The sequence below is a fragment of the Protopterus annectens genome, chromosome 7.part0, assembly GCF_019279795.1.
Source record: "Protopterus annectens isolate FY-2018-M chromosome 7.part0, PAN1.0, whole genome shotgun sequence".
In the NCBI taxonomy this organism is placed as follows: Eukaryota; Metazoa; Chordata; order Ceratodontiformes; family Protopteridae; genus Protopterus; species Protopterus annectens.
The window spans coordinates 1,186,715,432-1,186,728,623 of record NC_056739.1 but is presented as its reverse complement, the minus strand read 5'-3'; the positions used below and the strand labels follow the sequence as shown (position 1 = coordinate 1,186,728,623).

The window sequence follows — 13,192 nt, the reverse complement described above, 5'->3', positions numbered from 1 at the left end:
GAGATAATTATGTGCACTATTTAAATCACTGAAATTTAAGGTACTCATGTATTATTGCAACCAGATTTCTGAACTGCCGTAATTTGTACAAGTTTTCGCAAAACGAGGTCTGTTCACCTAAGAAGGGAAGTGTCAACCATTAAGTACTATTCTGTCAGATACTTCTTCACATAGGAAGAGGAATAACTGCCACATTCCTCTTCCCTGGTAGCATCGTTACCCAACCTAGTCACATGACTGCTGCTTGTCACTCGTCCTTTAAGTTTCAAATCGTGAAAGACAGCACATTCCCACCCAGACAAGCAGCCCATTTCAAAGACCTTTCCATGGCCAGACCATAATGTCACATACTTACATTTCGGACAGATTGCAATGAATCCCTCAGCATGTACAGGACCTCTTGTTAGTAATCTGACTGCCTGTTGCGACTTGTGAGTGAACAAGTTCAGATTTACATACATATCTGTGTGAAGCGGCTTAAGGTTTGACAACCCTCGCACAGGAGTCCTGCAGGGGAGAAAGGCAGCACTCCTCGAGCAAGCACTGAGTCATTACTTACGCTTCCTTACAGGCACCTTTGGTTTTGGTGACTACTGCCCAGGAAAAGTCAGTGCGTATTTCGTGACTCTCTTTTCTTTACCTAACATGGTAATGAGGGATGCAGAAATTGTAAAGCGGTAAAAAAAATTAAATTGTAGAGAGTAAATGAGGCACATCACCCAAAAGTACATAATTTCATCTTTTTTCATCCTCCTGCCTCATATCAGCTGTGACAAACTACTACTTACTTCTTTCCAGACCCCATTGTATGTCAAGCAACCTGTTTCCAAATAAACATGACGAATTATCGCACTTCGGAAATCTGGTGGTGATAATACGCAAGTACCAAATTTAATTTAGGATATACAAATATATGTGCTTTTAAAAACTGTTAATTAAAAATACCTTTCAGTGCATAAATTTGTGTATTCTTTACTGGTGGATTTCTATACATGGCGCCGTTAGTAGTTTTGAGACTGTAGTTTGTTGAATTTCTGAAGAAATCTCGTGTGACTTATTAAAAGCTTGGGTCTGTGTTACTCTGTTCATGGTCAGATCATTTTTAGCTGTGCTTGTAACATCCACAGAAGGCAAACGTTTCCACAAGCTTTAGTTCCAAGACGGCTACACATTGAGCAACAGCTTAATTTCAGCTCTCTTAGTGTGAAAACAGAAACTCAGGACAGGGAGCCAGTAGACTCGTATTTTTGTGTAAATTTCAGTAACTGGCTAGTAAGTGCACTGTCTGGATGCCAGCAAAAAAGAAATTCAGAGAACCTGAAAGGAAATCAATCACAAAAGGTGAGGAAACAACACTGACTAGGAAAAATTCTGCAACTGTTCAGCAAAAAGCAGTGCAAAACTCCATCTCTGGAGCAAGACATGACATGACTTCCAGTAACCTAAAAGAAAAAATAAGTCAAATGTACTCAGAGCTGATTAAAATCAACAAAACACTGACGGAGTATAACAACTCAAATAACAGAAGGCTGGAAAAATATGACGGAGTATAACAGCTCAAATAACAGAAGGCTGGAAAAATAGGGAAGAAGCATAAACAGATAGTCAGATGAGGTGATACAAGTGCAAAAATCAGAGGCTGAAATGAAGAAAAGGCCGGCTGAATATGGGACTGCTCAAGAAGAGATGTTTCAAAAAATAACAGAATTAGATGGCAGGGCACTTGGGGAAAACCTGAGATTTTCTGCTGTACCACAGATGCTAGAAGGAACAGATTGTATTAATTTTATGAAAGCACAAATAAGCAACTGAAGTGGTATTCCACAGCAGTTATTGTTATTTGAAAGAACACATCAAGTGTATGCTCCAAACATGACCATGAGAAAGCAACCTATACAGCTTTAATAGTAAATATGCAATCCTACCAGCAGAAGGATCTGACTGACAAAACTGTGACAGAAGGATAATGTACTAAAAGTGGGAAACAGTATTGTGTTTGTGGAAAATGATTACTCACTGCACACCAGGCAGAAGAAGTGTCAATTTGTTCCACTAATCAGGGAACTTCAAGAAGCAGGAATGAGACTCAAACTGTTGTACCCAGCTATCTTCAGAATATTCTTTCCTGGAGGGACACAATTTTTTGATGCAGAACATGCTAAGGAAGAAATACAAAAGTTTGTCCAACAAACGTGAGCTGTGAAACAGAAGGATATTCTGCTTCTTGTTCTTCTGGTAATAAAGAACAGAGAGAGACTGTGCCAGTGAAACCTTTCCCAAAGTTTCAACGGAAAATACTTGACAGACAAAAGCACAAGAGTCGACTAGAAAAAACGAGAGTAAGTTGGAAATGAAGCAGAGACTGGATTTTGGAGATGGAGATAAACAGGAATAAAACCAGCAACTTGTAAACTGACAAATGTTGGATTACAAAGCAGTCATTACATTTGTGAAGCATAACAGAACAAGATAACCTGGAAATATTGGACTGTTTTTGACTTTGTTAAATTGTAGGGGACTCTAAAGCACATGCCCTACTTCACGTCATTAATGTTTGGAAGAGCACTTGGGAGAGGGGGAGAGGAGGGAAAAGGTTAACAAAGTAAAACAAAACTTTGTTCTTAACAGTAGTATTTTTATAGGGCATGATATCATTTGCATGCTATAAAGTAAGTATTCACAGATATTTTCAAGTGTAATGACGATACTAAAGTTAAAAGTACCCCTTTTTTCCTTTTTTAACATTACAAAATTTAGGCACTGCAGTGTAAATAAAAGAAGAGACGTCTTGTCAAAAAGAGTATGATACAAGACAATTGATGTTTTGTTTTTTTTTTTTTTTTCATTCTTGCATAGGGAAATGATTGATTTCAGGTCATTGGCTTGATCTAGTAACAACTTTTAAGAGAATGCAAATAAATAAAAAGGAACACTGAATATAATAAAGCTTCCCTCTAACAAATAAACAAATGCTTGTAGAAGCAACTCTGTATCTGGTTCTCATGTCTCCATGGAGACAATCTGATAGAGAGCAATAAAAGCAGAAGACTTCTCTCAATGGCTAGGAGAAAATGTTTTCTGAAAGTGTTCAAGTGCTTTTCTAATCTGGGAGAGCAATAGACAAGACAAAACCAGACAGTACGTAGTAGAAGCACAGGCTGTACCATGATCCTTAGCATGGATAACATTCTTTTTAGATTAACCCAAATCTGTCAATTTGGGACAACTGCTCCTATTAGGAGGGTAAAATTTAAATATTTGAAGATGTACATACTTCTGTGTGTCAGTATTAAGTCAACAGGTTTTAAGGGTGTACTAGGGGTGTTTTTTTTTTTTTTTTGATGGCTATCAAGAAAACAAATTTTTGTAAGGTGTGACATAGGCTCAAATGGATACGACAAGAAACAACTGAATAAAAGATCAACCTACCAAACATTAGTGTATGCATGTAAGACAAAAGCTGGAACCAGATATTTAACAAAAAAAACTGCAACACATAAAAGGTGGGGATAATACCTTTTTAACATAACGACACATTCTGTATTATCTTTAAATGTTAATGGTCTCACAGATGTATACAAAAGAGTAGTGAACTATATTAAAAAATGTAGCGTGCAAACAGCTATGCTACAGGAAATACATTTACACAGAACTCAGCATGTGAATTTGATAACCTTTTTCAAGATGATTATTCAGCAGAAAACCTGGGACAAAGGAAAAGAGGAGCTCCAACAGTGATAGAAGAGAATAAAAAAGATAATAATGGTAGATTTGTAGTATTGGTTCCCCGATTTGATTATCGGCTGAGGCACCTTCTGTGGGGAGTATGCATGTCCTCCTTGTGTTTGTGTGGGTTTCCTCCCACATTCCAAAGACTTGCATTAGGTGGACTGACACTCTAAATTGGCCATTGGCCATGAGTGTGTGGTGTTGATGAACTACCGTGGCAGAGCTAGCCATCCAGTGGTGTAAACCTTGGCTCTAGACGATTGCCACTGTTGAAGTGGTACCCCGACCCATATGGTAAAAACAGGTTGTTAATGGATGGATAGATGGATGGATGGATGGATGGATCTGCAATATTAAGGGGCTCCTGGTAAGGGAGGAAGATTATACTGGCATGTATGCATATTCCACCTAAAACAGTTATAAAGGAGCTTAAGAAAATTCTGGAAGAAACAAACAATCAGCTTTCAGCAGGGAATATTACTTAAAGGTGGGGACTGGAATTTGATTTGCAGCAGTGAAGATGTGTCTGGGGGCCCAGAAGGGAAAATATAAAAAAGGAGGGTAGATTTTTGAAGAAAGTTATGAAAATATTTGGCATGGAAGATGTGAATTCAGTACTAGGAGTTCAGAGTGAATTTAAACATCATTCCCCAAAATATAAAAACTAGGCTAGGCTAGACAGAGCTTACATTTCACAGGAACATGTGCATTTAATTGAAAGTTTTGGTAGGCATTAAATAATTACTTCAGTTTACCCACCAATAATAACTAAAATAGAAACACAGGGTAATGAAAAAAATTGAGACACTGGCACTTTCCCACCTATCTGTTGAAGAGAGAGGAATTTAAGGAATGAGTAGTGGAAATTATTTGGGAGCCATTAGAAAAGACAGAAATTCCTTCTGAAAATAAAGCTAGGGAGTGGGATAAAATTAAAATGGAGTTTAAAAATAGTGTGGAAATAAAATAGGGAAATATGGTTAAGAAGCAACAAGAATTACTTAGAGGGACTGATAAATGTTAAAGTATTGCAGAATAGGGGGAATCAGAGAAGAAGAATAGCAATTGTAGAATGCTAAACTGAAAATAAGTGAATACCTCAATAATATGCACGAGTTTAGAAAGACTGGTGTTAACCAACTGTTTCTGATAACACCAGGGCACAAAAAACTTACAACGACTCAGGCAAGAGAAAGTAGAAAGGGTTGTCGCCAAGCTTAGGGAGCCTATAACAAGGAAGATAATGAGAGATCCTGTTACAGGTACTGAAAATATTTCTGGAATTTTATAAAAAAGATACATGGAAATCAAGAAAAGGTGCAAATGGTAATGTTTATGGAAGAATTAAATACACCATGATTAGATGTAGGCGAGGCTCAATTACTAACAGGAAAGGAGGAGAGGAGATAAAATGGCGATGTATAACCAGTCCACAGGAAAGTCCCCAGTAACAGATGGTATTCCTTTGGAAGTCTGAAAGCTAGGAGGGAAAAAACTGATAAAGATTTGGAAGGTTTTGTTTAACATTATTTTAAGAGGAAGAGAAGCACCAACATACTGGAAGAAAGCGGTGGTGACTGTAATACCTAAAGAGGGTAAAGACCCAGCTGATCCAGCTTCATACAGGCCCATTTCAACTGCAAACCATGATTAGAAAGTGTTTATGTCTATAATGGCTAAAAGAATGGCAAAGGTGATGCCAAAACTGATAGATATGGATCAATGTGGTTTTGTGGAGGGGAGGCAAATATATAACAACATTAATGATGCACAGGGAAGCAGAATATAAGAAAGTACCACTGTTGGTGGGTCTTGATGCAGAGAAAGCATTTTCTAGAGTAAGCTGGGAGTTTATGCGAAGGGAAATGGAAGCATTTGCATTCCCTGTTACAAGTATAAGGTTTATTAGGAGGCTATACAAGGGATCGGAGGGGAAAAGTGGGCGAGTTCCTCTCTAATAATTTCTGTTTGAGAAGAGGAACGAGGCAGGGGTGTTTTCTTTCCCCTTTAATTGCATTATATTTTGAATCACTGGCAAAGAAAATAAGAGACTCAGAAATTCAAGGATATAATTGGTACAGCAGTCAAGAAAAGTTGACTATTTGCGGATGATATTATTTTATACCCGATAAAAACCAGAAAAGAACGTTTCAAGGATATAATTGGTACAGCAGTCAAGATAAGTTGACTATTTGCAGATGATATTACTTTATACCTGATAAAATCAGAAAAGAACATTTCAGTGTTGTGGAACATTTTGGGTCAGTTTTATATCTTTTCAGGATACAAACTTAATGAAACTGAAACAAAGACAATAGCTGTAAATTATGTACCCACACATGAATTGGCTCAGTAATATCCATATTTATGGGGACAGGATTCTGCTGTAGCAATTAAGGATATGCGGGAAGGCACTAAACAAAAGATAATACAAAAACTGAGAAACTGGATATGGATAGCAAGATGCAGGCAGTTAAAATGTTCTTAGTCCCTTTAGTTTTATACACGTCGGGCATATTTTATCAACCAGATGAGAAGTTGTAGACAGCAGCTAATAAAGATCTGAAGTATTTTATCTGGGAGAGGAAGAAGCCAAGAATTAACTAGGACAGCTGATTTGTCAAATAGAACAAGGCAATTTGGGATTACCCAGTTTGAAGGGGTATTTCAGAGTTACACAGGTAGGCTCCGATACATAGCACAAGCAGAAACCTATACGTGGAAAGGGATGATGATGAAACAGGGAGAAGCTTACGAAACAAGGAGAGACTGGGATTTTGGGTGCAGATCCTTAAAGAGAATAGCAATAAACTTACAGAATATTATACTCAAAGTAGCAGAAAGTATTCTAAGAACCAGGCCAACACAGGAATGTAGAAAGGAGATTCATTGCAATTAGGGATACAGACAATAGGCTACAGGAGGTTGAAATTTATTGGAGAAAACTGGCTAAAAAAATAAGGTATTAGGAGCAGATAATTATTGAGGAAATGAGAATGGGCCAAGAATTTATTTGGACAGCTGGCTAGAGATTGTGTTCCCCATCAAGGATTGATAGAGTATAAGCAAAGAGAAAGAAATTGGGGGATCCTAAGGAAAAGACCAGCACTGGTAGGAGTTTTAGTAAATCTAGAACAGAAGGTGCTGGTAAAAAAGGAATAATTATTAGAGCATACAAAATATTGCATGATAACTTGTGACGTCCCCTCCTCTAGGTCAGTAATCAAGGAGTCTGAATCCTCAACACAGACAATGATGAGGGACGTTCACTTGGAACAAAAATAAATAAACACAGTATTTCCAGATGTAGCTCTCTGCATCGAGCACAATTTCCCTTAAGAGCACATGGGGAACACACACTGTCTGTGGTCTGGGTTTCCCTCTTTTTCTCTCCAAGATCCCAATAAGACTCCCCACTGGCACAGCTACAGAGCTGAGTCCTCAGCCAAGTGTCCAAGCCAAGTACTCTACCACCCTCTCTGTGAAACCAGCGCTCTGAGTCCCTGTTCCAAGCAGCTGACACACATACACAGATTTGATTCACACACACACACACACACACACACACACACACACACACACACACACACACACACCTGGGAAGGGCTGGCACACATTCACTAACTATGCTCCCTTCTGCCCAGAATACAAGGTAGTTACTGCCACCAGACACTCCAACACCAACTACTCTAAGGCTTTTACAAGGGTACCCAATTATGCTGTGTAATATTAACATTAACACAAATTGGTAGTGTTTGACTAATGTGGCAATGCTCTCAGGAGTGGCCACAGCATCATCAAATAAATATAAGTACTCTCAAATGTTAAAATATTCTCCAAAGGTCCAGCCACAATGAGATGTTTAAATATATTTAATAAATATTAGAGCATGAAAATACTAAATATCTATTTACAATAAACACCATGAGTTTCAGCCATAGGAAATATTAAAATAACACAAATGAACAGATTCACGCAGAAACAGAAACCAGTACTTAACTACTCTCACTATATTTTCCTGACTGATCTAAAGAATTACTATTCCCTGTTTACTTACTAAAGCAAAGCAAGATGAAGTGGGTGAGGCATCCTTCTTTGTCAGGCTTCAAAAACAGACTGCACTGAGACTTCAGTCTCATTTAGTATTCAAACATCATTTCACTGTTGGATTACAGAATGACATCACATACATCTGGTCATCTGACTTCTGGTTCCCATACTACCCCCTTTACTAGAAACTGAACCAGTATCTCTCACATATGTGTTACCATACACACAGACAGAGCTTTGCTAAGATGTGTTACAGCATCTGTAAGCCATAAAACCATTTTAACACTTCCACCCTTCCAGGGTAGCAATTAGTTTACTGATAAAGACAATACAGCAGGATTCCTAGTCCCTGCCTTCCCAGTCATTTTGTCTCTGGCTACAATCAGAACTGTAAGATACAATCTTTATGGCCTAAACTAGGTAATTTAATTTCAGGTTGTTTTTTTTTCTAAAAGTTAGCTGGGCTGAGTTTAACCTCTCCTCTTCTAGTATCTTTAATTTCAACAGTTAACAGTCTGACATACAGGTGCATTTTCCTTTCTGTCCAGCAGGACCCGCTGTTGGCACATTTTGTTTTTACACAAGCAGCTTTACAAATACATTTTTTTCAACACCAGCATCTGTACAAATCAGTTTGATATACACATGACACATACTTCTTTACAAAACTCCAGTTAGCTATGCTACCATATATTATACATCCATTGCCCTACATCTCCTGGCATAGCTGGCAATACCTCACATCACAATAACAATAAGTATCAATCAGAGGAGGTTAGACATCATTATGAATTGCTTATCCAATCTCTCTTTTCAAAGAAACAATGGGGAGTTAAATGTATGCCTCCAAAATGTTCAACATCTACAAGATCTTTGCTTGGAAGTGTTTACATAGGCATTTTATACCCCAAAAAGACTCCATAGAATTTTTCTTCAGTTAGACAGCAAATGTTGGAGGTGTGATGGGGAAGAAAGATGTAATTGGGAACATATTTTCTGGGTGTGTAATGACTTTAAAGATTCCTTGCAGGCTACTCTGTCAGAGATACTGGGTGAGCAAATTGGTTTAACTAAGGAAATTATTTTTTTGAACTATGACACTGAATCGGAATTGCCTTGACATAGTAAAGTCTTACAGAGTCTAATCATGGTGGCTGGCAAAAAAGCAATTATTAGAAAATGGAAATCAAACTCTAGTCTGCATGTCCTACTTGCAGTCATGTGGGTTTCCTCCAGGTGCTCCGGTTTGCTCCCACATTCCAAAGACATGCAGTAGGCAGACTGGATACTCTAAGTTGGCCGTAGGTAAGTGTGTGTGTGTGTGTGTGTGTGTGTGTGTGTGTGTGTGTGTGTGTGTGTGTGTGTGTACGAATGAACTACTGCGGCAGGGCTAATCATCCACTGGTGTAAACCTTGGCTCGAGATGATAGTCACTGTTGAATTGACATCCCGACCCCATCAGCAAAATGGGAAAAAGGGGTCAAGAATGGATGGATGAATGAAACTCAACATCTAAACCAACTGCCCGAGAAGTAGTGAATATAGTAACAAAAAAAAAAAATTGGAACTGGGATTTTTAGAAAAGGGTATGAGTAAATGACATAGAAAAAAATGGGAAATATGGAAAGAATACATGCAGAGCAGGAACAAGGTCTAAAAGAAAGTAGGATTTGAATGAGCTATTTAATGTTTGACTGACACTGACTGGATAGATTGTAAGTGATGTAGAACATTTGCAACTAAAATCATGTCAATATGGTTTGTGATGTATGTTTGCAACTAAAATTATGTTAATATGGTTTTCATTTATATAAATGTAAGACTGCCTATGTCACATACAATAATTTAATAAAAACGTTTCTTGTTTAAAAAAATAAATTCCTACCAAAAGGCACCACTCCCCATCAATGACAACTTTTCTGATGTCATTTCCAACACATCTTCGGTCCAACCATGTCCACAACATGCCACCAATGGACACTGCCAATAGATGCAACAGACAGGGACTAAAAACTCTGAAGTGAGCCTAGCACCACAGATTTGGAAGGGAATATGAAACCAAAGCTATGAGTTGAAGATGAAGATTTCATCAGAAGGGATGATGAAGAATAGCCTGTCTTCAGGCCTGGTGTCCAATATCCAACACTAGGCATTATGACCAATAAGTTATCAAGGTGGAAACAGGCATGCCAACCCTGGCTAGACAAAATCAAGTGGACCAGCATCAGCAGGGTTGCCTGCAGCATCAGTGGAAGGTGGGCTGAAGCGTGAAAAAAATGTTGTCCAAGGGCTGATGGTTGGTAGGCAAATGACAAAGGGGATGCCACAAGGTAACAACAGCTGATTTTAGGAACACCTAACCTCAGGCTAAAAGTCTGGGAATGAAGGTTAGAACCAGACAAATGTAGTCTGGCAACCTGAAGGGTGGCACAAGTACAGGACAAGACAACCAAAACTGCCACCTCCAGGTGAGTGTTGAATGGGACAATAAAGGTCTACAGCCAGCACATCTTAATGACTACTTGAGATAAACAAGACAAAACCACAGACTTTGGCAATGACCAAATTCTGTATAAAACCTAAGAGCTAAAAAGAATACCAAGTATTTGAAAAAAAAAAACACATGGGTGAGAGACAAAGATAAAGGATTAGCAACTGGCAATGTTTAGTGGGTGGTCAAGCTGGAATCCTTGAGGCGAAGTGGCTTGCAGTTCAGCAGACTGGTGAACAATGAAGGACAAGGCCTCAGATCCATCTATGCAGTCTGGAAGTAAATGAAAAGAAAGATAATGCTGGTGTAGAGGCACAGGGACTCCAATATAACAAACAGCCATTGAACCTAACTATATGAAGTAGAGGCCTCAGTCAGGTTTAAACTTTACATTTCCAGGTTTTGTTTTGGTTCTCTCTCTCTCTTAGATATGTGGCTATGCTCACTGGTAATCATTTGTTACTAAAGGATAACAATCTGTATTTGATATCCCCTCTCCATCTATTCCACTTGAAAATACAAGGGTCTATTTTTTTCTCGCTCTCTGTTTAGATGTGCCAAAGGAACCCTGAAAGATTCAGAGTCAACTGACCAATTGCAATGTTAATGAAGCTTTAGGCCACTGAAAAGAGCATTAGTCACTTTTTTGAATGACTTTCACCTCAAATGATGAGGAATCTGTCCAGCAAATCACTCAGGTGTAAGGAACTCAGAAGTACTTCTTAACTATAAGGGGGTAATGGCAATGACAAATCCCTTATCCCACCACTTCCAATGCCTTTTGCCTATTAACTGCAGAACATTTTTCATTAGCTTTTCCTACTTCAACATTAGCGTTTATTTTTTGAAAAAAATGTAACAAATTAAAATAAGTAATGTACACACTACTAAGTGGGGGTCCTCTTTTCAATACTACATGAAGTTCACTCCACTCTCACAGATCTCAATCAACCTCTTACCTCCAAGATAAGGGGCACTTTCTAAAACATTAGTACTATTAACTTGAAAAGTTGATAGAATTAGCGAACGTGAATTAACGTGCGCTTTCTCAAAGTAAAATTTGTCACCAACTCAAATTACTATCATTACTACCTGTAATGTACCGTTTTTTTCTAAGCATTTGTCAGAAATAGCATGGCTCAAAAGGTCGAATATGCAGAGCGGGTCAACTGTCTTAAAGAAACGTCTATTTTGTGTAAGTAACGTTACAGGGGCTGTTGTTGTTATGTCTTTCGGCTTTTCCCGGTTAGGGGTCGCCACAGCGGAACTCCGGTCCGCTAATGATTGGCAGTAGATTTTTACGTGCCGAGTTGCCAGCCCTGACGCACAACCTTCAACGAAGGTATGCCCATTCACGCCGGTCTCCACACAGAAGACGCTCTAGCTGAGAATCAAACGGGACGACGTCTTACTGTGAGGCGACACTGGAAAGAAATTATGAATACAGTCATCAATGTGTAACGGAGGCATTAGGAAAGATGCCTTTATAAAGCGTGAGGGAATAGCGTGATGGCAGCACTACAAGCTTACCACCACAAACTGTCAGTTTCTGGCCTGCATACCTCTCAAGTGTACCTAATTACGAGGAACGTACCTAATTAGGGGTCTTAAAAAGTTCATAGTCCTCGAAGTTCCACATCGAAATGGTCTGTCACACATTCACTATTAGGAATTTTTAAGGGATATCCACAGTAAATAGAAGAGAATCGTACTAATTCATTAAAATATATTTTTATAAGTACAACCAGATTATTTTACTCATCCTATGACCTTCCTAGTGGAACTTGCTAGTTGGCTATTAGTATGTGCTCCATGTTTTACCCATTTGCTCCACGTTATGATGGCTAGTGTTCTTCATTTTGGAGACGGAAGGTTGAGAGCTATTCTGCCTACGCAATTGCCAGACACAAATCCCCAAATAATAAGAGCATACTGCAGTTCACATTGTTCAGCGGATGCTGTTTTGCAGTTTGACTTTCATCCACTGTTCTGAAATGGACGTCTACGGTCAGCCCAAATCACCTCTAATCAGAAGTCATCCTTACCCTACGCAGAATACGGATGAAAAAACTGCCTTGCGCAATTAAAAAAAATGTCCGTGGCCTGTAACAAACAAGGATTCGGGCACCGAAATACAACTGGAGCAAATACGGCCTTTTCAGAAGGTCCAACCATCCAGTCGTTTACACCACACGTTTTAATTACTAAGGCATAGGCTAATGAACAATTTGATAAGTAGCATACAGCAGTAAGAGTGGCATGTGCACTAGATTGCATGCGTACTAAACTTAAACCATTCAAACTGGCTTACAGCAAATGCGCCAATATTAACACAATATATAATCAAACAATGCCACTTGCCATCGACCTCCCAACAACTGCAGCCATTCCCTTTATCGTCTCCTGTTTATAATATCTGCCTTTAGTTTTTTACTAAGATTGGCATCAGTACTTAGCTGCACCTCCTTTTCATTTTACCCTATAGCAATAGCTTTGGACCTTAATCTCCGCCCCAGCAAAAATAATAGCTTGCCCCTGAAACAACAAGGAAGTATTACGAAAAGCTGTTCCCACGGATGTTGTGTGGTACTGGCTACAGTGTTGAAAGCGCGTGTTTTCAACTTGTAGAAGAGGTCTCTTGCCGTTTGAATTCTTTAATTAATTTTAGTGCCATTTCAAGGAATGTATATTAGCAACTGCTTTTTTATTAACAGCCAGTCCTCTGTTTTGTATTTATAAAAGTGTTGTTACAGTGCAGTAGACAGCAGGCAACTAAATGACAGCAAAACCTTTCAGGGTTTATTCTCCCCAAGGGTCAATTCTACTTAATATTTGCATAAATAAACGTCCTACTGCTACAGCACCTGTCACTTTATACAGACCTTGTCTGCTCTGCCCCATCCTAGCAAGATTACAGGAAAT

General features: G+C 38.7%; 1 protein-coding gene across 2 annotated transcripts in view; it reads right to left on the bottom strand.

Moving 5' to 3' along the window:
* IDH3A (isocitrate dehydrogenase (NAD(+)) 3 catalytic subunit alpha) overlaps positions 1-12,784 on the bottom strand; it is a 637,839-nt gene extending 625,055 nt beyond the window's left edge. The window contains exon 1 of one of the 2 annotated variants that reach the window (XM_044077799.1): positions 12,632-12,784. In XM_044077799.1, the coding sequence (XP_043933734.1) occupies positions 12,632-12,658 (27 nt within the window). In that variant the 5' untranslated portion in view covers positions 12,659-12,784. Of the gene's footprint in view, positions 1-945; positions 1,222-12,631 lie in introns of those variants that run through there. The other variant, XM_044077800.1, reaches the window with a different exon arrangement.
* Positions 12,785-13,192: the final 408 nt, after the last annotated feature.